The sequence below is a fragment of the Durio zibethinus genome, chromosome 17, assembly GCF_047325235.1.
Source record: "Durio zibethinus cultivar Kanyao isolate XHJ-2024 chromosome 17, ASM4732523v1, whole genome shotgun sequence".
Classification (NCBI taxonomy): domain Eukaryota; kingdom Viridiplantae; phylum Streptophyta; class Magnoliopsida; order Malvales; family Malvaceae; genus Durio; species Durio zibethinus.
In genome coordinates this window covers 5,822,046-5,842,074 of record NC_143178.1, presented here as the reverse complement: position 1 = coordinate 5,842,074, position 20,029 = coordinate 5,822,046, and the positions used below count along the sequence as shown (strand labels likewise).

The following is a 20,029-nucleotide window of genomic DNA, read 5'->3' as shown; positions in this document are numbered from 1 at the left end:
TTTTTCTTAAGTAGCAATTTGATTAATTTAAAAAAGAAAAGAAAAGAATGGGACAATTAGTGGTGTGATTAGCACTTTGAAAAATATAGGAAAAAGAAACGAGAAAATGAAAAATATTTTTTGTTACATGTGAGAAAGTTATAAAACAAAGAAAGGTTATATGATTCTCAAATCTTCAAGCTTTAAATATATATATATATATATATATATTTGGTTGTATATATGAAGCCATATATGAAACCGAATAAATTGACAATGTCTGAAGGCACATGCAACTTCCTTCAATGGCCAGCCAATTAGTTAGGATTATGAACAACAAAACATATAATGATGAAAGACATATACATCTTTATTAAGACATAAGACACTTGATATGATGATAAAATATGAAAAAATATAAATAAATATAAAAGTGATATGATTTAAAATTATAATAAAAATCATATACAAGTTTTAATTAAAACAAAAAAAAATTTCTGTATTTTTCATATAAACTTAAATTATTACATATAATTTTATATAAAATATAATATAAATATAAGAATTTTAAATCTACTAGGTAGTATGTCAAACAAGTTGAGCTTGGACTCATCTGAGTTATGAGTTAAAACATATCTGTTTGTTCAGAGGAATAGACAGTTAAAACAAGAAGAAACCTACCATGATTGTTCAAAGGAAGCCTTTTCCTCTCATGATCCATGTGATGCGTTAGTTATTGTCGTTAAAGATTTGACCAGAAAATACCTACTTTGGCCAAGGGAAATGAAAAAGGCAGAAGTGGAGGAGGGGATGCATTTTAGGTGGTTGTGAGAGTCTAAAGAGTGCAACAGACCAAACCAAGCAAACGCGAAAGTGGGATAATCTGTGGCCCCTGATGTAGCCTTTTCCACAACACAGTCACACTCTCCTAGTAGTGATTTTCTTACAAGCTGCCTGGTTGACTGCAATCAACTAATACAGTAAAAAAAATTGTGTTTAATCAGCTGCATTTTGTACATACCAGACGATTGTTACTGTAATCCAGTAAATGGATTCATTCGAGGGTTGGGGCATAGGGAGTTGTAGGGAGCAGGTGCTAAAACAGAAAATGAAGCGGCTACCCATTTCCCAAACATTAATCTCTAACAAGTTACTATCAAGTACATAATCCTATTCATTGTCTATGCTGAATGGAAAGGACTTCAAAGAGAAACTTTTGCAAATGCAGTAGCTATTCAAAATGTGCTACCGCAAAGAAAAGTATACAAATGGAAAGTTGGACTTCCTTTGACTGCATATATGGACAAGTTCAATCTATCAGCATAAAGGAATTTATCAATACTTTTGAAGCCCTTAAAATGTTTGATGTAAAATAGAATGTTCGTGCTCTTTCAGGTATAGTTCTGCCAGAGCAGTATTTAAGGCTGCCCCAATTGGAAGGATATCCTCGTCGATACGGAAGTAAGGGGAGTGTGGTGGATGAATTGAGCCGACTTCCTCATTTCTAATTCCAATGCTTAGCATAAATCCAGGGATTATTTCTTGATAAAAGGCAAAGTCCTCTCCTACCATAGCCTTGTTGCCTCTCTTAACATTCTCAGGACCAAGCAAAAGGCGGCCAACCTTCTGAACATGTTGATGCAAGCTATCATCATTTACAACAGCAGGATAGGGCAGGTAATCTTCTTTCATGTCTATAGAAGCATCACATTTGTGTACGGCTGCTTGTCCTTTTATGACCTACAACAAGTTACGACTACATAATCCTGCCTAAGGTGAAACAGAAAAAAATATCTTTCACTCGGTTCTAAGAACAAATCAATTGCAATTAGCAAGAAGCCAAGATCTTAAAAATTAAGTTGAATATAATATAATCTAAGCAGAGATGATAGTGGAAAACTAATCTATCAACTTGCAAACAACATATAATAATTCCCAGAGCACCAATCGCACCAATACAGAAGGCCAATAGGGAGTAATCTTAGCAGACAAGAAATAATTGACTTGAAAAAGAGGAACAAGGAATTTGTACTCTCAATTTAAGGTATTTTGTTTACGAGAATAGCGTCTTAGCAAGGAAGGAAGAAAAGAAGATAAACCAAAAAGGGTAATTACAAGAATCATTCTATGGAGAGAACAAAATTTACATGCAATAACGCTGGATACCTCTTTCAACCTCTGTCGGAGATTATGCAAGCCTTCGGTGGTGAGACTCCTCAAAGTGCCCCCAAATTCCACATATGGTGGAATCACGTTGAAGGCAGATCCACCTCTGATAAAAGTAACAGACAACACCTTACAGAAAAAAAAAAAAAAAAAAAAAAAGGCATGAGCATTAGGTTCCATTGGACGCACTGTGTACTTTAGCCACTACATAACCATTGTTTGTGTATATCAATAAATGATAGATGTCAAATTTATCAAAGAATAGGCATGGAACATTCCTCTTTAAGTTACAATAAGTCACGAACAAAGTTGACAATGGATATCTAGATAAGAAAATGGGAACTTACTTGACTGTGGAGAGGATCAGCTTCTCTAGAGGTTAGCTGTTGCAATGCTAAAATTGCAAAGGATGCAGCTAGTATTGGATCTACAGTAGAATGAGGCACTGTAGCATGCCCACCAACTCCTTCTATTTTGGCTTCAAAGATGCATGTAGCAGCTGAGAGTGGCCCTGGAACCAATGCTATGCTTCCTGTGGGTTTTTCATCATCAACATGCATTCCAAATATTGCTTCAGCATCACCTAAAGCTCCGTCCTTTATCATGTGAAATGCACCAGCACCCCCCTCCTCTGCAGGTTGGAAAAGTAGTCGGACAGTTCCCTTCAGTGGCATATAGAGGAAAAGTTGACATTGAATAAGTTTGAAAAATGTGAACTTTAACCAGTAATAATGACATAAGCCAATCAATTGAAATGTTAAACATAGACAAATGTGCAAAGCGTGAACATGATTCTTATAACAAACTGTCCGTTCAATTTTTTTAGATGAATTCTTCATTAGCAGTCCTGCAGCATTTAAGATGAACCATTTCTTCAAATAAATACATATAGATTATAGAGTTTACCTGTACACACATGCTTTTATAGGTCATATATGTATATGTATGTACATGTGTTTTCATTGAAAGGGATGAGAATCAATATAAGGAATCAAGTCAACTACTTTAATATGATGTTGTAAGAAAATTGGCTACTGATAGCCCTTTTTCTCTTGTAAGTCTCTAACTACACCATATTTATCAAATGGGAACTGTATAATACGGCATTGTATTAAAATGAAACTTGTACAAGATTATACAAGCAAGAAGAAACTGTAAAAGATACAGGAAGACGAGTTTGTAATAACTAATAAAGAATAAGTCTAGTATTTGCCACTTTTAGCAAATGGATCAGAATTTCCTTTTCGCAGATCAGGAGAAACAAACAACTTACTTTTACCCTGCCTTACCTCTAGCCAGAGGTGATTCCTAAACCTGGCCAAGTATCATTAATCATTCAAAACCTAACTTTAATAAGTGCTCCATTCTTCCATGATGGTAAATGGTAAGTAATTTCTCTTCTCCAAGGGTATGTAACATAACATTGGGTGCAACTATTGGTACAGATTTCTTCTTCTCTTTTTTTATTCTAATTCATAAACTCAAGATCAGTTTGCTGATCAGATTTCAAACAAGGCTTTCCTTCGTAATCATGAGAAGACATAGCTAAGTCAACTACATCCAATCAGTCGAGAATATTTCTAGACAGTTACGAAGATTCCAAATCAAAGCTAACCTTAAGCCTATCTTTGCGTTCATTAAGCAACTTGGCAGCACCAAGAAGCATGGTAGTATGAGCATCGTGCCCGCACGCGTGCATTTTGCCATCTATTTTGCTCTTATGCTCCCATTCCACAAGCTCCTATAAAAGCAGAGCCATTGGAAACAGTTAAGGCTAACAAAACAGCAACAGTGCGATGATCACCTGCATACGTAAGATAGTAGGAATACAGAAAAAGAAGAAAGGGTTATTAATATTAGGATCACCTGAATCGGGAGAGCATCCATATCAGCACGAAGAGCAACGACAGGCTTAGTACCGGAGCCAATTTGAGCTACAATACCTGTCTTGGCAAATGGGTATGAATAAGGGATGCCAAATTGCTCGAGTTGTTGGCGGATAAGAGCACAAGTATCGTGCTCTTGGAAGCGGAGTTCGGGATTTTCATGGATTTGCCTCCTGACAGAAACCAACCAATCTTTGTCCTGCTGGGCTGAGCTTAGGAGTTGATCTTTGTAATCTTGATCAAGTCTGCCATGTACAGCAGAGAGGTAAGCAAGGAAGAATAGCACAACGAGCAAAACCTGGGCGATCAGAGTAGTGGTGGCAGCCATGGAAAGTTGCAGCTAGACTTTGGCAAGAGATTCATTAAATTGCAGAATCCAGCCCAGCAGAGATGAAATGGCTTAATAAAATAGCAACAGCAAAAGAGTTTTTGCATCCAAATTTACCGATTTCAGCGGAGGAAAGCCATATTATGTTTTTCATTTACCACATTGAACTGTTGCACATGGGTGCTGGCGAAGTTGGTGGGACCTCAAACCTCTTAGCTTAAAGAGTGATCCCAAAGTCGTATTCATACCTTTTTGTTATTGGTGTTTAACTCTTTCCAAACTCGACTATTTTTAGTCGCAACTTTTCTAACTGCCATAGAAAAAAGCCTTTACAAATACAATCTGCACCTTCCAAATAGCTGCTGCTCTTTTATCCAAGCAAAATGCAGTCTGAATTGGGAAGAACTGTCTCCTCCTTACACCAGACATTTTTGTAGCAAACTATTACGCTTATGATTAATGAACACCTCATTTTCTTTTGCAAATGTACTAGTTTCTTTTTAGAACAAAGTGCACCATCTATTTGGAAGTGTGCTACTGCACATAAGCACAAATCGTTTAGGATCACTTCCCTTGATTTCATAATACAGACAAGTTGAATACATCAGCAAAATGTAATTTTTCTTGTTATAGAAATCCTTCAAATATAATGTGCAATAGAATCGTTCCGCTCCTTCAGGTATATTTCTGCCAGGGCAGTGTGTAAAGCTGCCCCAATTGGAAGGACATTCTCATCAATGCAGAAGTAAGGGGAGTGAGGTGAATGAATAGAGCCAACTTCCTCATTTCTAATTCCAATGCTTAGCATGTATCCAGGGATTACTTCTTGATAGAAGGCAAAGTCCTCCCCTGCCATAACTTTGTTGCCCCTCTTGACATTCTCAGGACCAAGCAAAAGCCCACCAACCTTGTGAACATGTTGATGCAAGTTATCATCATTAACAACAGCAGGATAGGAAGGGTAATCTTCTTCTTTCATGTCTATATAAGCATTACATCTGTGTACGGCTGCTTGGCCTTTTATGACCTACAAGAAGTCACAATTATATAAGCAGGACTAAGCTTGCAAACAATCTAATATCTTTCACTAGTTCATAAAAACAAATGGATTGGCAGTCGGCCAATAACTTGAAGCAGTGGAAATGATAATGGAAACGTATGCTATCAACAAAGCGCCAAACTACATATAATAATTCCCAGAACACTGATACAACATGTCAAGAGAGAGTACTCTTCAAAGACAAAAAAACAATAGACTGGGAACAAGGAATTTTACCCCCTATTTCAGATATGTTGTCGAGGGGATAGCATCACAACAAGGAAAAAAACAAGAGAAAATGGAGAACAAACAAACACGGAATTTTCCTCAATAATAATAATAATAAACTGATGCATGAAATATTTGAGTAAAAGAGCAGGAAGAGGATAAAATTGAAGGGTTGTTTCCTGTAATCTGCAGGTTGTAAACTCTAGAGCAGGCTATCTCATGCTTCTTTGGATAACGAAAATTTAGCTTATCTAAAAAAAAACCTAAGGGTTTGGACAAATCATCTACTCTACAATAAGAATAAAAGAGATGTGATAAGTTAGTAAAATGTTGCAAAGGGCAGGAAAACTTAAGGACAGTGGACATGTGAGGATTTTTCTTAACCGGTTTGTTAGAAAATTATGATTCACTATGATATCGTTTACCAGAACCAAAATTAAAAAGGCTGAGTAATGCCGTATACCTCTTTCAACCTCTGTTGAAGTTTATGTAAGCCTTCCGTGGAGAGACTCCTTAGAGTACCCCCAAATTCAACATATGATGGAATTACATTGAATGCAGACCCACCTCTGATATAAGTAACAGACAACACCTTACAGCAAAGGTTAAAGCATCAGCATTAGGTTGCATTGGCTGCCTAATTTACATAAGTCACTATATATGCATAATTTGTGAAATATCCAAACAACAGATAGATGTCAATTTTGTCAAAGAATAGGCATGAAACATTCCTCTACAACTTACCACAAATGAGAAACACACTTTGCCACTGCTTTTTGGCAGTACTCTTCTTACTCAGCAAATTGATTTTCAAGGAATGAAGCACTTAAACAGCAATATTATGAGTGTCGAGGTGGTAGAACTCTCACATATAATTATAAATCATGTCTAAGGCTTTACACTGAGTGAGTCAAAGGAGTTTGTATCTAGATACTTTCAAAATTATCAAGCAACAAGGTCCACAAAATTTCATGCATTTCTAGGAAGACTGAAAGCAGAAGATTACATGAACATCTAGATAAGAAAATAGGACCATACTAGGCTATGGAGTGGATCAGCTTCTCTAGAGATCAGTTGTTGCAATGCCAAAATTGCAAAGGATGCAGCAAGTATTGTATCTGCAGTATAATGGGGCTCTGCAGCATGCCCACCAACTCCTTCTATTTTGGCTTCAAAGAAGCTTACAGCAGCCAAAAGTGGCCCTGGAACCAATGCTATGCTTCCTGTGGGGGTTTGGCAATCAATATGCATTCCAAATATTGCTTCAGAATCACCGAGAGCTCCTTCCCTTATCATTTGAGCTGCACCAGCACCTCCCTCCTCTGCGGGTTGGAAAAGTAGTCTGACAGTTCCCTTCATTGACATATAAAGGGGAAATCATTCAATTGAGTGAGTTTGAAAACTTTAATAAAAGGAACTTATACTAGAAAAACTTTTGTAAACAGACAAAAAGTAAACTAATTCTTTTTATCCTCCGTGGCCTCTAGTCTAAAAGGTAAATCAGGAATCTAGACAAGTATCATTAAGCTAGATGTGATGCTTGTGAAGGATATCCAAACCTAACTTCAATGAATGGTCAAATATTCCTGAAAATAAACATAATGAGCTTATCTATAAAACAAAACTCTCCTTTTCAATCATGAAAAAAGATAAACTAATTCAACTACACATCAATCCAGTAGAGATTACCAGTTATAAAGATTGCAAATCAAAGCTAACCTTAAGGCTATTTTTGCGTTGACTAAGCAACTTGGCAGCACCAAGGAGCATGGTAGTGTGAGCATCGTGCCCACATGCGTGCATTTTGCCATCTATTTTGCTCTTATGCTCCCATTCCACAAGCTCCTACAGAAAGCATCAAGGCAAAAAAACAATAAATTTGTGATGATCACCTGAATGTAGTAAAAAGAAGAACAGGGTTCCTTCTAGTAGGATCACCTGAATTGGAAGAGCGTCCATGTCAGCCCGAAGAGCAACTACGGGTTTAGAACCAGAGCCAATTTGGGCAACTATACCGGTCTTGGCAACCGGGTATGAATAAGGGATGCCAAGTTGATCGAGTTGTTTGCGGATAAGAGCACTCGTGTTATGTTCTTGGAAGCGGAGTTCCGGGTTTTCATGGATTTGCCTCCTGATGGAAACCAACCAATCTTTGTCTTGCTGGGCGGAACTTAAGAGTTGATCTGTGTAATCTTGGTAACGTCTGCCGTGTATAGCCGAGAGGTAAGGAAGGAACAAAAGCACAGAGACGAAAGTTGTTTGACCCATATGAGTTATCGATTGGCTTTCTTCAAACAGTTTCTAACAGGAAAACGAATCTTGCTACCGCGTTTGAGGGAAGGACGTCAATTGAAACAACCTTATGTTAATTTGGCCAGAAATGCATAGAAGGGATGGCGGCGCAGTTGGCTAACACATGAGTGTTGTAGTTTACGTTCCTGAGGTTAGGCGTTCGAGCCTCGCTCATCCAATCGCTATTATTTATTAATAATCACACAAATAAATAAGTTTTATAAATTAATTTTAATAATCTATAATTATTCAATCTATCATAACCTTAAATCCATGCTATTTCAATTTAGCGAACATATCAATCCGGCATTGTAATTCAAAATGCACACTTTCACAATAAGAGAATTATTTTTGGATAAATTCTTTTATAGGATTGAAATTAGCTTGATATACCATAAATACGATCAATAATTTTTATTTAATTTTTTAATCTATAATAAAAGTAAAACTTTTGGTCTAAAAATTGATACAACGTAGAAGATAAAATAAAATATATATAATGAATAAAATATAAAATAAGTTAACGTATTTCATCTATAATTTTTTGTATTACAATCTTATATTTATCTAATCCCAATAAAAAGTTACGTGAGATCCAACACCGATAACTGTGAACTTCCTATAAATAAAATTTTGATAAATTTTACATATTTTTAAATTATGATTAATTAATTATAATTTAATTATTTTAAATGGTATGCTCCTTACAGCAATGCCCATATGAGGGGGAAAAAAAAAAAAAAAAAAAACTGTCGTACGTACAATGCCAAGATTCAGTTCCAGTTAGTGCCTTCCTACCTTCAAAATGTAGGCATGCCCAATGGCGGAGCTTTCGAGTAGCAAAACGCAAAAACCAGAGAGTATATACTGCAAAGACAGATGCTCTGTATATTAATCTATCTAAATAGATGCTCCGTATATTACTCGTATACATGTTAGTCCTCTAAATCATGGCCGCAATCCTAATTAGCAGAGAGCCTCAAAATGAAACAAGTCAACTATACACAACGAAACAAGGAGCATCAAATTAAAAAGGCATTCGATGTGCTGACCAAAACTATAAACAAGATTAATGTCACCGCTACCCAAAATATAATAGAAAAAGGCTTGTGCGAGCGTCGAGCTGAAAACTTCTTTTTCCATCGAGCTGGAACCTCTTCACCAACTGAAATGATGCTCTTTGACCTTGAAATATTGTTTTTGCTTGACTCGGAAAGGGATATTTCCTGAAGTTCGTCCATGGTGCCACAAGCAGCATCACCACCAATAGTGATATCCTCTTCCATGACCTTTACCTCCTGCAAAGACAACTTATTAAGGTCCAATACAAATCTGGAATTGGCAGTGGTTTTATACTATCATCAGTTACAAACTTCTCACCTTTGTAACAACTGGTTTTGAATCTTCTTTCTCTTCACTACTCCAGTTATTTGTTGCATTGCCTTGGTAAAGTGAGAGGACTTGAAGTTTACACTGCAGACGTAGTCTTCTTGGCGCATTACCCTGAGTCACAAAGTTCTCAGTATCTGTTTGACTTCGAGCAGAGCGAGATCTAATCCTGATCCCAGTGATAGCTCTATCAACATTACAAGTTGTATTCACATGATTGCTCAGTTCTTCATTACTATTTAGCACATTGTAGAATGCCCCTGTGCCAGAAAAGTTAACATCCTGCTTGCAAATTGGAATTGTGCAATCTTGTGCAGTTGCTTTAATCTCTAGAGAAGCCCCTTTGTTGGCAGTTTCTGTCCCAAGCTGTTCCAAAGAAAAATTCTTGTTTTTAGAAAAAAAGGTTATTCTTAACAAAAAAGAGTTCTTAATGCCTGAAGATGCAAATATGAAGTTATGTGTGTCATACGCCTGATCATAAGTCATAAGAACACTATGAGACACTAGTAAGAATATAGGATAAACAACATGTAAGTAGATGGCTTCTACTCACCAGTACTTGGGCCACTTCAGCATCTGATTCACTGCATGAACCACCATCCTTACCAAAGGCCATGGCCTTAGGGGTCTCACTTTCAATAGTTGAATTCTTCTGACTTCCAGAGTCATCACTGTAGTAAAAAAAATCCCAGAAGTCAGAAATGTAGGCATCATTTTCATTTGTACCATGCTCAAACTCCATCCCACTGAACCTGTCCCCAACATGATCAAACATCCAAGGTGCCTGCTCTGCCTCAATCTGTGCATGCAATGGAGAAAAGAGTTTGCAGTCCAGTGGCCCCACCATGGGATTATAAACAGGATTCAAAGCATCTACAAGTGGATCCACCTGAAATTGAACAACATAAGTGCTATAGCAATGATTGCAAAACCTAAATTCAAATTCAGTTTCATTTTCTCACCTCTGCAGGTGCTATTTCTAGCACTTCACCTATTACACCATAAGCCTCATAGTCATTGTTGTCGCACTCTAATATGGGTGCAACAGCGTTACAAATCACTTCATCGTGTAAACCCGCAGGATAAGTTTCACTGCTATTGGGAATTTTTTCAGCTTCCTCTTCCGCCGCTAGGGAGTCTTGAGGCCCTTCTAACTCAGCTTGCAAGTCTTCTGTAGGAGATGATACATCGGGATCAACTTCTTCACCATTTATATCTTCAGTGGTCTCATCTTGTTTCTTGAATAGACGACAAATCACAAATGCGTTCTGCACAAGGACAAACGAAAAACAACGAATATGGAAAAAAAAAAAAAAAAAACTATAATCAAATGACCAATACATGTAAATCAAGCAACTAATTCAACACATTATCACAATTACCCCACCGATAATATACATAAACCCTAGTTATTATTGTGTAAAAAAAAAAAATGAACCATCAACAAAACTAAAAACAGGAATTGATGCAAACGGATTGGCATAACTAATCTTGTACCAAAATATAAATCACATAAAGGAGTTCATGATGTCAACTAGTTTCCACTAGCGATATTACAAAATTGACCTTATTTTCCATGATCATAATAACAAGGGTAACTAAACAGAAACTGGAATTCGAAACAATACAGAAGTAAGACAAAGAAAGAAGGAACCTGTCCGGGCTTGGTGCCGTCAAGCTCATCGAGGGTAGTACGGTACTCGTGCATAACCCAATTGGTTCGCTTTCCCCTAGGAGCCCGGCCGGAGTAAAACACCAGGGTTTTCTTCATGCCGATCAAGCTGGACCCAGACTTAATCTTGCGATCCTTACCCGTAGCCTTCCAGTAACCAGCCTCGGTAGCCCTGTTGAGTCTGTTGCCTTTAGGGTACTTCCGGTCGAGTGGGCAGAAGAAAAACCACTCTGGGTCACGAGTCCTTATAGCGGACAAATGAGGCAAATCCCAGGGCTCACATTTACAAACATCGATTTCACGTATAACTCCAAGCTCATCGTCCCTGTTCCCGTTTATCTTAGACCGTAAGTAAAAATCGATCAATTCCTCGTCCGTTGGTCGGAATCGGAATCCGATGGGTACTGAATTCAGTGACAGAACAGCCATGCTAAAACGTTGTTAACCAAACAAAAAGGAGAGATTCTTAGGTAAATTTTTAGAAAACAAAAAGAAAAAGAAAAGAAAACCCTAAAAAATTAAAAGAAAAGGAAGATGGAGTGAGTGAGAGAAGAATCAAAGGGGTATTAAAGTATTTGGAAGAGATTGGTTAAGAGTCTAAAAGGAGAGGAAAATGGCCTATAGCTTCCATAGTATATGAAAGCCTTCATAATTTATTTTTAAATTTCAGTATCACTACAGTTACCCGCGTTTCAACTCGTATATTCCGCTAGGAAGTCTCAGCTAAGCTGTGTTTTTACCATTATGCCCATTCTTCAAACCCCGAGATTCCCTTTTCCTCCCTTCGTTGTTTGTACAGTGTCCAAGGGAGTAATTTTGCTGAAAATTTAAGGGTGGATTCTCCGAAACCAAGTGGAGATTGAGTAAACCAGCGACTATTATTTTGATATTATTTTATAATTTTTATCAACCTGTGTGAGAAAAAAAAACTTAATAGATGTTTCTCAAGAAAAAATTATTGAAAATTTTGAACACAATCATTTTTCTCTCGATTTTATGTACTGAATTTATAAAAGATTAATTTTTTAGCTATTACGTACTTTCATACATTTTATTGCAAAATATGAGATTTTCAGACATTAATTTCCGTTGTCCCCATGTAAAATTCTTGCATCTGTCCATCGGTCCGGATTTTGGAAACAGAACTCTTCAATGTGCAAAAATACAGGAAATCAACCATAATGTTGGAAAAGTCCATCTCCGTGGAACATAACTGCAGAATTTTCAATTGTTAGTGCTCTATTATTCATGGCATAGTGAAAAGTGCTACAAAATAGTTGTGTAATTGTATTACATCCATCTTGGTAACATTCTATATACAAGAAGCCCTAAAGTGTTGCACTGAACTCACCATGCTACAAAAGCGTGATAGCTACCTGTAACCTGCCTACCTGTAATGAATATTTACATGCAAACTTTCACTACTTTCTCTTTTCCATTTCCTTGTTTAATAAGCAAACACAAGTAGAGGAGAGCTAGTCCATCTGCCAATGGCCAACAGAATGACCCCTTTATGGGGCAGCCGTTAAATTTCATGTTGTAGGAGACGGTCGGCAGTGGAGTCCCTTACATGATATGTGAGAGAGCTGGTGTTCTTGAGCATGATCAAAAGTATTGCAGGAAGCATGGACGGTGCTTGCACACGAAAAATTTCAAGTTCTCTCTGAAACACTCCGATGGCTATCTTGGTATGAACAGCACAAACTGCCCGCGCCCCTGAACTTTCTTCATTAGTCTTTTTTCATTTCTGTGCCTATACAAAATTCCCATATATGTCTCGTTGCACCCCAAGTTTGTCAAGTTGTTAACTGGGAAAATGGCATATTGGCATTTCTACTGGTGAGAACACCACCGTAAGTCTCGCGTGATCGGAAAGAGAATAATTTTCAGGCCACATTCCTTTTTCCACTTCCGAAGGGAATAGGACTGCGTTCTTCACACTAAAACCAACAGCTTGCTCCTGACGATATTCCGCAGCGGCCCCATCTCGGCCTTCATTGCTGTGTTCATCTCTTTGCTCTGACCACGTACCTTTCCAGATTCGCTGCTGCAAAGTCCATTATTCCACAGCATTAGCATTATACATTATAAATCTGCCTAATGGAATTGACGGTAATGTAAGTTAAATTACTTTCTAGCAGTGTTTGACTGTTTGTTCCTAATACTGGGTGGGTACATTGTGCAGACCTCTCTGAATTCAGAATATGATTAGCGAGACTCAGAGACATACATATAAGCAATAAGTTTGGTTCATTGGACAGACTCTGAAGATCAAATACCCTGGACCACCGGCATACCGCATAATGCTAAAAACCTCAAATAAGAGCCAACATCTAAGACAGTTCCATAAGGGTTACCTGAAATTCTTCACGGTCAACAACACCGTTTCCATCAATGTCTGCTTGAACCCACAAGTCTTTTGTCTCTTCAACGCTGAGTCCATGGCAATGACCAGTTATATTAAGCTGTAGAAAGAACATTGCACTATTTGTATTCTTCTACTAAGCAATAAGGTAATAAAAAAAGGAAAGAAATGAGTTTCAGATCCCAATATCAGGAAAGTTCTATACCTGTCGAAGAGCTTCGCAAAAACCTAAGTAGGTAATGTAATCACCATCATTGTCAGCCTTAAGAAAAGCAAATGCATCATCTTCTGTCAGCGAAGCTTTCTTTAGTTGATTCTGTAATAGAATTTGCCACTGTCAGATAAAAATTTTACAGAACTATATTTTCTTGGCTAGGTCCACATTTGCTCTTGGATTCGTGGAAACAGGAAACAAGGCACAGATATCTGGCTGATTTTCTCGTACTCAGCTTAAAGCAAACAACCAGGTAAGCAATTATTAATTCAGTGAAACTCTAATCGCATAATGAGGAATATTGAGAAGAAATCAAATTTGACAATATTAGACAGGGCAAAGAAAGTAAAGGTCAACAACTGAGGGGATGGACGATGGAGATGTAGATAGAACAACAATGTTAATTGTTAAGCTTCTGACCTTGAACATGCCAAATACTGCTTCACTCCAACTTGTTTTCAGCAGTTTCCGATATCTATTGGGATTGAGAAGCCAAATAAAATCCACACCACATACATTTCCCCGATGATTGAGGTGGCTAACCCACTGTTTTTAAAATTCAGAAGATGTGAGAAAATTACTTGATATGTATAAGCTTTGACTAATGATATTCACCTTATGTGCATCTGCATCGGTGTACTGATGAGCAGTATCATATGATGATACAAAGCCCTGGGACCTAAGGAACTTGTACACGTGCCCACGTTTGCTCCCGTTCCAGTCACTGTAGGAAATTAGCAAGAAAAGAAAACAAGTTAGTATTGTTCTATAAGGGTAAGACATCAGTGCTTGGTCCAAACTAAAAGAAATGAATTATATTTTCACCCGCAAAGCATAATTGGTAAAGGACTAAGCTTGTACTCCTTCTGATAAGATTCCACATATTGCAAGATTTTATAGACCTGCTAAAACAATTATATAAAATGGATCAAAAGAAGTAAGAAAGAACTTAGTGAACAATTTCTGTTTAGATATGAAAGGAAGGATGTTTTTACCTGATGCAATCGTACTATGCACAAACTTGAATCGTGAGGAAAAAGCAAATGGGTGTTTACAATGAGAATTTCTTGGCAAGTATCATTGTTTCGATATAGTGAAGCAGGGGTTGCCAACTCAACATGTAGCAACTGCGCAACCCGGTCTCCACAATCATTGAATAGCAATTCCCTATACTTAATAACTCTAAAATAGTCCTTATGCACGGCAGTCAACAGACCTGTTATCTCCAACAGAAACACGGTTTTTTTTTTTTTTTTTTTGGGCCACAACAGCAGAAACAAAGTTAAGTTAGAAGGAATCAACAGAATTAGAAATGGAAAAAATGGGCAACTTCATTGCTTAATCTAAAAGTAATCATTTGATAATTTCTTCCAAAATGCAAGACCGGGCCCCACTGCTTCCTATTTTGTGCGTCACTAGAACAAATGAACAATGCCGGCTATAATAGTCAACATAATACTATGGAATTCCAAAAGTCTATAAAGAGTTAAATGACCATTTCAAGAAAAGAAAAAGCAAACACTTACAAGCCTACCCAAATCCCCATTCATGAGACTTGTTAGTTCTCAACTTGAAAAAAAAAATCCTTTTTTTTTTTTCGTTTTCTCTTTGGTTGGGAAAAAAACTGTGTCAACATCATTCGAGGAAGAAAGCATGGTCTTCCTATGATACTACCAAGGATCTTGTCATCAGTTTCTATTTATTTAATTGGATTTTGAAGTGGTCACATTTATTTTCTTAATTTGTTTCCCTACCCTCAAACCCACTTTTCATTCTCTAAAGTATCACCTTCTATATTTCCTTGCATACATCCCCCAGATCAATATGTTAGGTGGGAAAAGAAATGATTGTCGCCGTCCTAATCAAGGCCAATGCGGTTGGTGACTTGGTTATGACCATCTAGATATACAGTGAGCGGGGCGGCTGCGTAAAGTGCCTATTGAAATTTTACATAAATTCAATTAAAATTAAAAAAAAAAAGGATAGAGGAGTTAAACTGACCATCACCACGGTTGTTGGTACGTCCAAGCTTGAAATTAAGATAACCAGCATCACCCAGCCTCTTCTCATACATATTTACAAGCTCTTCATTCCCAACCCAGAATTCCTACAGCAAAAGGAATTAGAAATATGAAAAAGAAAAGGGTGTTTGCATAAGCTAGAATCACTAGACTACATGCTCAAAACCTTCGAAGATAATCACACTAGAAGAAGCAAAACAGTTAAGCTCAAAGACAGAACGACCGAAACAGAAAATGAAATGCTGGTGAACAATGAAAAAAACAAACTCAAGAAAGAGAACTAGATATAGTGAAACATGATATCTGCAGCAGCCAATAAGTAGGCACAATTTCAACGGCATATTCATAATAATAATAATAATGAAATGAAATGGTATGAAAGTTATTGGATACCTGTAGACAAATAATGGAAGATCTCTCGTGTAACAAAGAATCCAATATCCGATCATTCCTGGCCAACCAATATGCCCTGTAATCGCTTTCACGGCAGTTCTGGTCCTGAATCCAATCACAAATGCAAAACAAAACAGAAGTTGAAAAAAGGCAGTAGAATACAATGAAAAACTGGACAAAAAACAGAGGAAAAGAAAGAAACCTTATGAGAAAGGCGTTTGTAAATGGGGGCGAGGATGTTAAAAGTGGTGCAGGTAATGCAGGGTTGGTGAGGATGATCCCTCATGGAAGATGCAATCGCATAGCTTCCAATCCTCGATACCCTTGTCTTCATCTTTAGTCTCCTATCTTTTCTCATTTTCGATTTTTACAACAAACCAAACAAAAATATACTGTAATAAAGAAAACAGAGTCCTTTCGCAAATTCAAAATTTTGAAGGTTAAGCGGACGTGACAGTCGATTTTCAGGAATGTTTTTCGAAAATATAAGAAAAAAAAAAGGCGGTTGCGGCGGTGCCCCTTCCCCTTAGGAAACCAAAGCCACCCCGAAAATGGCAGCACCACCACGACAACCGCCTTTCCTTGTTCTGCTTTCAAGTGAAAAAACGCGCAACCTCATATTTTACCTTGTTTTTGTTGCTATCCTTGGTTTGTACTTCATATGACTCCTCACTCCTCTCCTTGTATTTGTATCCTTGGCACCATTGTCTTATTGTATTGAAATAGTGCTAATGTTATTCCATATTCCATTTTCTACTACTATTAGTTTTGAAAATGGTGCCCGTTGTTATTATATAAAAGTAATAGTTAATTAGAATTATAATTTTTATAATATTTATAATTTTAAAAATATTATCGATAAATATTCTATTTTTTTTAAAAAAAATCAATTTATATAATATAAAACTACAAATAGTTTTGCATATATTTTTAACCTTTTATTTTAATATATCTAAGAGACGAGAGAAATAAGTAAAAATAAAAAAAAAATTAATTTTACCCTTTAAAATGATTGAAATTAATAATTAAAAATGTATAAAATTAAAAAAAAAAAAGGTAAGTTGATTCATCCTCTTTTATTTTTAATATATAAAATATATGTTATTCAATAATTTGAAAAAATATTATGTAAAGGTGTCTTATTTATTTACAAAAAAATCCCACTAATTAAGAAAAGAATGTATGATATCACAATTGTATCATAATCTTAAATATTATTTCAATTATATTATTATAATCTCTAATATTATATTTAATTATATAATTACATTATATTACGTTAACATAATATATAAATTTTTATTTTTTTAATATATATTGATAAGTATCGTGTACATGTTTTAAGTCATTTCCTAACGTTTTTTCATAATAATAATAATAATAATAATAATAATAATAATAATAATATAAAAGTTATATATTATTAATACATTAAATATAAATTATATTATTATTATTCATAATAATAATAGAATATAATATAATATAAAATTTATACATTATTAATACATCAAATATAAATTTTATTATTATTATCCCATTTTTGGAATCTCTTGTTCTAAATCACGTTGATAATGCATCCAAAACAAAATATCTTGGAGGAAAAAATCTTTAGTGATTCAATCTTTCAATAAAAAAAATCTTTAGAAATATAAAATGAGCTATGATAAAATCTCAAAATTCAATTTTCAATTTCAAAATTTTAATATATATATATATATATATTTTTTATTTTTTTTTCCTTTAGAGTATAAATGACAATTTCTTATAAATTATTCTCATAAATTGTCATTTATGTAACAATGAAACATGATAAGTATAAATGACAATTTCTTACTTGAAACTTATCATTTACTTCATTCAATTAAAAAAATAAAACGTCTTTGGGAATTTTTGTTTCATTCATTGTTGAAAAAATAGGGAGGGGGACATTACAAAACAAAATCAAATCATAGTAGTTTGGTTTGGGTCCTGGTTGATGGTTATACTCAAGTATAATGCGGCGTTCAGGAATCAGGTCCCCACAGAATTTATTCTTTTTTTTTTTCTGCCGAAAGTTATGGTGGATATTAGTAGATATTTTCATTAGTTATTTCACTTTTTCACATCCATTATTTTTTCTTTCCTTTAGATTGTTTGATTACTAATCAATCAGGAGACAAAACTCTCCGTCTACGTAAATTCTTTCATTCATAATTTTGTGGTAATAGATTTTCATCGAATCCATTTCAGAATATATATATATATATATATATATATATATTATTCATGCATGATAATCTTCTTTTTTTTTTTTTTTTTCTCAAGTTTGTATAATGGAACATTCCGGGTTCAAAAATATTGAGAGCAGCAATTGAGCTTGATCATACCCTCGCAATTCGCGAAAATATCGAGTGGAATCTTGTGCTTGTAATAGAGTGCGCGTAGTTGATAAAAAATAGAAAGAAAAAGATGGAGGATCGATAGGGAATTTGAGGAATTGAGAAAAGGAAAAGGAGCATTTATTTGGGAAGACGAGGCAAAAGAGACGTGCTCCGTTCTCCACTGCTTTGAACCATGAACCCACGGAATAATTAAACCAAAAACCAAAATGCACGTAATACTTGCACTTGAAGTTGGCAACGACAGTGCACCAAAATGCAACTTTGACGCCTGCCACTACTTAAAGATTACGTTTATGAAAAAAAGAAAAAAAAAAAAAAAAAAAACCCCTAAGACGCATACTCAAAGAAGCAACTTCAAGTTAAAAATTAATTGAGTTGAAATTATTAGGTTAAATAGTCTCAATTTAATTGAATATTCACATTAATGAAAATATAATCAAACAATCAATCACATAAGAGATATTAATTTAACGAGATTAACCCAACCAATCTAAGTCTATCAATAAAAAAAAAAATCTATTAGTAACATACAATCATATCAACCACATCAATAATCATAGACACTCACAATCTCTTCTAATCTTATACAATATTCTCAAAACAAATAACTATATAACAATATGCACCCATGCACCATGCTTATATGAACCCTTTCAGTTTTTTTTTATATACTTACAAACATTCAAATATACACACCTATAAAATATAAATCTTCAGTATTCTTATGTGGTGTTTACCTATAAAATCCTATAATTCTTTTACATTTTTTTTTCATATCTAATCCTGTAAAGATTTTACCTATTTATAAGTATACAAATTTACCTATTAAAAATCTATTTTCTCTTATAATTTTTCTTCTACAAGTCTTATTATTCATTAAATAATATCTAACAAATCTCAAATAAATCTATTATTTGATTTAAGTCATTATTCCTAACAATCTTCATCTTAGCCCAAATTCTATCAATTATCAATATTCATACTAGATATTCTTGGCTCTACTTGTAATGAAAGTATCAAAATCACCCTCTTTTGTGTGTTTTCAAGCTTTATGCAAATTAATTTCCAAAACACAAACTCAAATTCTTTCATTGAATCGAGTAGTTACTCTAGGTTTGTCTCTTCTCATATCTTGAATTTGATACCACTTGTTGGGATCACAACAACTTTAATTTCACTTGTTAGGCTAAATAACCCTAATTCAATTAAATATTCATGTCAGCAAAAATATAATTAAATAATTAATCAATCACACAAGAGACAGTAATTTAATATGATTTGATTTAACTGACCTACGTCTACGGATAAAAAAAAAGATCTATTAGTTATAAGAAATTACAAACATATAATTATATCAACCACATCAATACCCATACATACTCTCATTTAGTCCTATGAAATATTCTCAACCCAAATAAACATATACTCATGTACACTCATGCACCATGCCTATGTAGACATTTTTATTCTCCTATAGTTCACTTACAAACATTCAAACATATATACTCAAAAATATAAGTATCTTATAGTCTTATGGGATATCTACTCATAAAACCTTACAACTCTTTTATATTTTTTTTTCATACCTAACTTTTAAATATTTCACTTATTTATAAGTATACAAATTAGCCTATCAAGAATCATTTTTCTCTTAAAATTTTTTTTCTATAAGA

General features: G+C 35.1%; 4 protein-coding genes across 7 annotated transcripts; all 4 read right to left on the bottom strand.

Annotated features, from left to right (window-relative positions):
* Positions 1-1,076: 1,076 nt before the first annotated feature.
* Positions 1,077-4,749, bottom strand: LOC111279907 (IAA-amino acid hydrolase ILR1-like 3). The gene is made up of 5 exons (XM_022866976.2): positions 4,012-4,749; positions 3,761-3,886; positions 2,493-2,807; positions 2,146-2,274; positions 1,077-1,719 (listed from the first exon to the last, which is right to left on the bottom strand). Exons 1-5 carry the CDS (start codon positions 4,357-4,359, stop codon positions 1,333-1,335), a joined length of 1,305 nt encoding a protein of 434 aa, XP_022722711.1. The 5' UTR covers positions 4,360-4,749; the 3' UTR covers positions 1,077-1,332.
* Positions 4,750-4,903: 154 nt separating this feature from the next.
* LOC111279918 (IAA-amino acid hydrolase ILR1-like 3) lies at positions 4,904-7,991 on the bottom strand. 2 transcript variants are annotated; one of them, XM_022866987.2, is made up of 5 exons: positions 7,565-7,988; positions 7,346-7,471; positions 6,665-6,979; positions 6,090-6,218; positions 4,904-5,386 (listed from the first exon to the last, which is right to left on the bottom strand). In XM_022866987.2, the coding sequence occupies exons 1-5, from the start codon at positions 7,892-7,894 to the stop codon at positions 5,000-5,002; spliced, it is 1,287 nt and encodes a 428-aa protein (XP_022722722.1). In that variant the 5' UTR covers positions 7,895-7,988; the 3' UTR covers positions 4,904-4,999. The 2 variants fall into 2 exon arrangements, with proteins under 2 accessions (XP_022722722.1, XP_022722730.1); XM_022866995.2 differs by lacking the exon at positions 6,090-6,218 and having other exon boundaries at positions 7,565-7,991.
* A 792-nt stretch (positions 7,992-8,783) lies between these two features.
* LOC111279884 (NAC domain-containing protein 62-like) lies at positions 8,784-11,650 on the bottom strand. 2 transcript variants are annotated; one of them, XM_022866950.2, is made up of 5 exons: positions 10,962-11,650; positions 10,270-10,575; positions 9,861-10,196; positions 9,299-9,673; positions 8,784-9,216 (listed from the first exon to the last, which is right to left on the bottom strand). In XM_022866950.2, the coding sequence occupies exons 1-5, from the start codon at positions 11,406-11,408 to the stop codon at positions 8,941-8,943; spliced, it is 1,740 nt and encodes a 579-aa protein (XP_022722685.2). In that variant the 5' UTR covers positions 11,409-11,650; the 3' UTR covers positions 8,784-8,940. The 2 variants fall into 2 exon arrangements, with proteins under 2 accessions (XP_022722685.2, XP_089602401.1); XM_089746275.1 differs by lacking the exon at positions 8,784-9,216 and having other exon boundaries at positions 9,284-9,673; positions 10,962-11,551.
* Positions 11,651-12,204: 554 nt separating this feature from the next.
* LOC111279899 (putative calcium-binding protein At1g02270) lies at positions 12,205-16,629 on the bottom strand. Of its 2 annotated transcripts, none has more exons than XM_022866963.2 (10): positions 16,175-16,629; positions 15,973-16,077; positions 15,560-15,665; positions 14,554-14,774; positions 14,384-14,460; positions 14,174-14,282; positions 13,979-14,104; positions 13,550-13,660; positions 13,337-13,444; positions 12,205-13,026 (listed from the first exon to the last, which is right to left on the bottom strand). In XM_022866963.2, the coding sequence occupies exons 1-10, from the start codon at positions 16,328-16,330 to the stop codon at positions 12,784-12,786; spliced, it is 1,362 nt and encodes a 453-aa protein (XP_022722698.1). In that variant the 5' UTR covers positions 16,331-16,629; the 3' UTR covers positions 12,205-12,783. The 2 variants fall into 2 exon arrangements, with proteins under 2 accessions (XP_022722698.1, XP_089602402.1); XM_089746276.1 differs by having other exon boundaries at positions 12,639-13,023; positions 16,175-16,463.
* Between the last annotated feature and the right edge of the window lie 3,400 nt (positions 16,630-20,029).

Coding starts and splice junctions, on each gene's coding strand:
- LOC111279907 (XM_022866976.2), bottom strand. CDS start 4,359: ATGGCTGCCACCACTACTCTGATCGCCCAGGTTTTGCTCGTTGTGCTA. Junction 3,887..4,011: donor TGGATGCTCTCCCGATTCAG/GTGATCCTAATA, acceptor CTGCTTTTATAG/GAGCTTGTGGAATGGGAGCA. Junction 2,275..2,492: donor CTGATCCTCTCCACAGTCAA/GTAAGTTCCCAT, acceptor TTTTTCTGTAAG/GTGTTGTCTGTTACTTTTAT.
- LOC111279884 (XM_022866950.2), bottom strand. CDS start 11,408: ATGGCTGTTCTGTCACTGAATTCAGTACCCATCGGATTCCGATTCCGA. Junction 10,197..10,269: donor TAGAAATAGCACCTGCAGAG/GTGAGAAAATGA, acceptor GTTCAATTTCAG/GTGGATCCACTTGTAGATGC. Junction 9,674..9,860: donor CTGAAGTGGCCCAAGTACTG/GTGAGTAGAAGC, acceptor TCTTTGGAACAG/CTTGGGACAGAAACTGCCAA.
- LOC111279918 (XM_022866987.2), bottom strand. CDS start 7,894: ATGGGTCAAACAACTTTCGTCTCTGTGCTTTTGTTCCTTCCTTACCTC. Junction 7,472..7,564: donor TGGACGCTCTTCCAATTCAG/GTGATCCTACTA, acceptor TGCTTTCTGTAG/GAGCTTGTGGAATGGGAGCA. Junction 5,387..6,089: donor TTCAACAGAGGTTGAAAGAG/GTATACGGCATT, acceptor GACTTCTTGTAG/GTCATAAAAGGCCAAGCAGC.
- LOC111279899 (XM_022866963.2), bottom strand. CDS start 16,330: ATGAGAAAAGATAGGAGACTAAAGATGAAGACAAGGGTATCGAGGATT. Junction 13,661..13,978: donor CAGTATTTGGCATGTTCAAG/GTCAGAAGCTTA, acceptor ATTCTATTACAG/AATCAACTAAAGAAAGCTTC. Junction 13,027..13,336: donor TTGACCGTGAAGAATTTCAG/GTAACCCTTATG, acceptor TGGACTTTGCAG/CAGCGAATCTGGAAAGGTAC.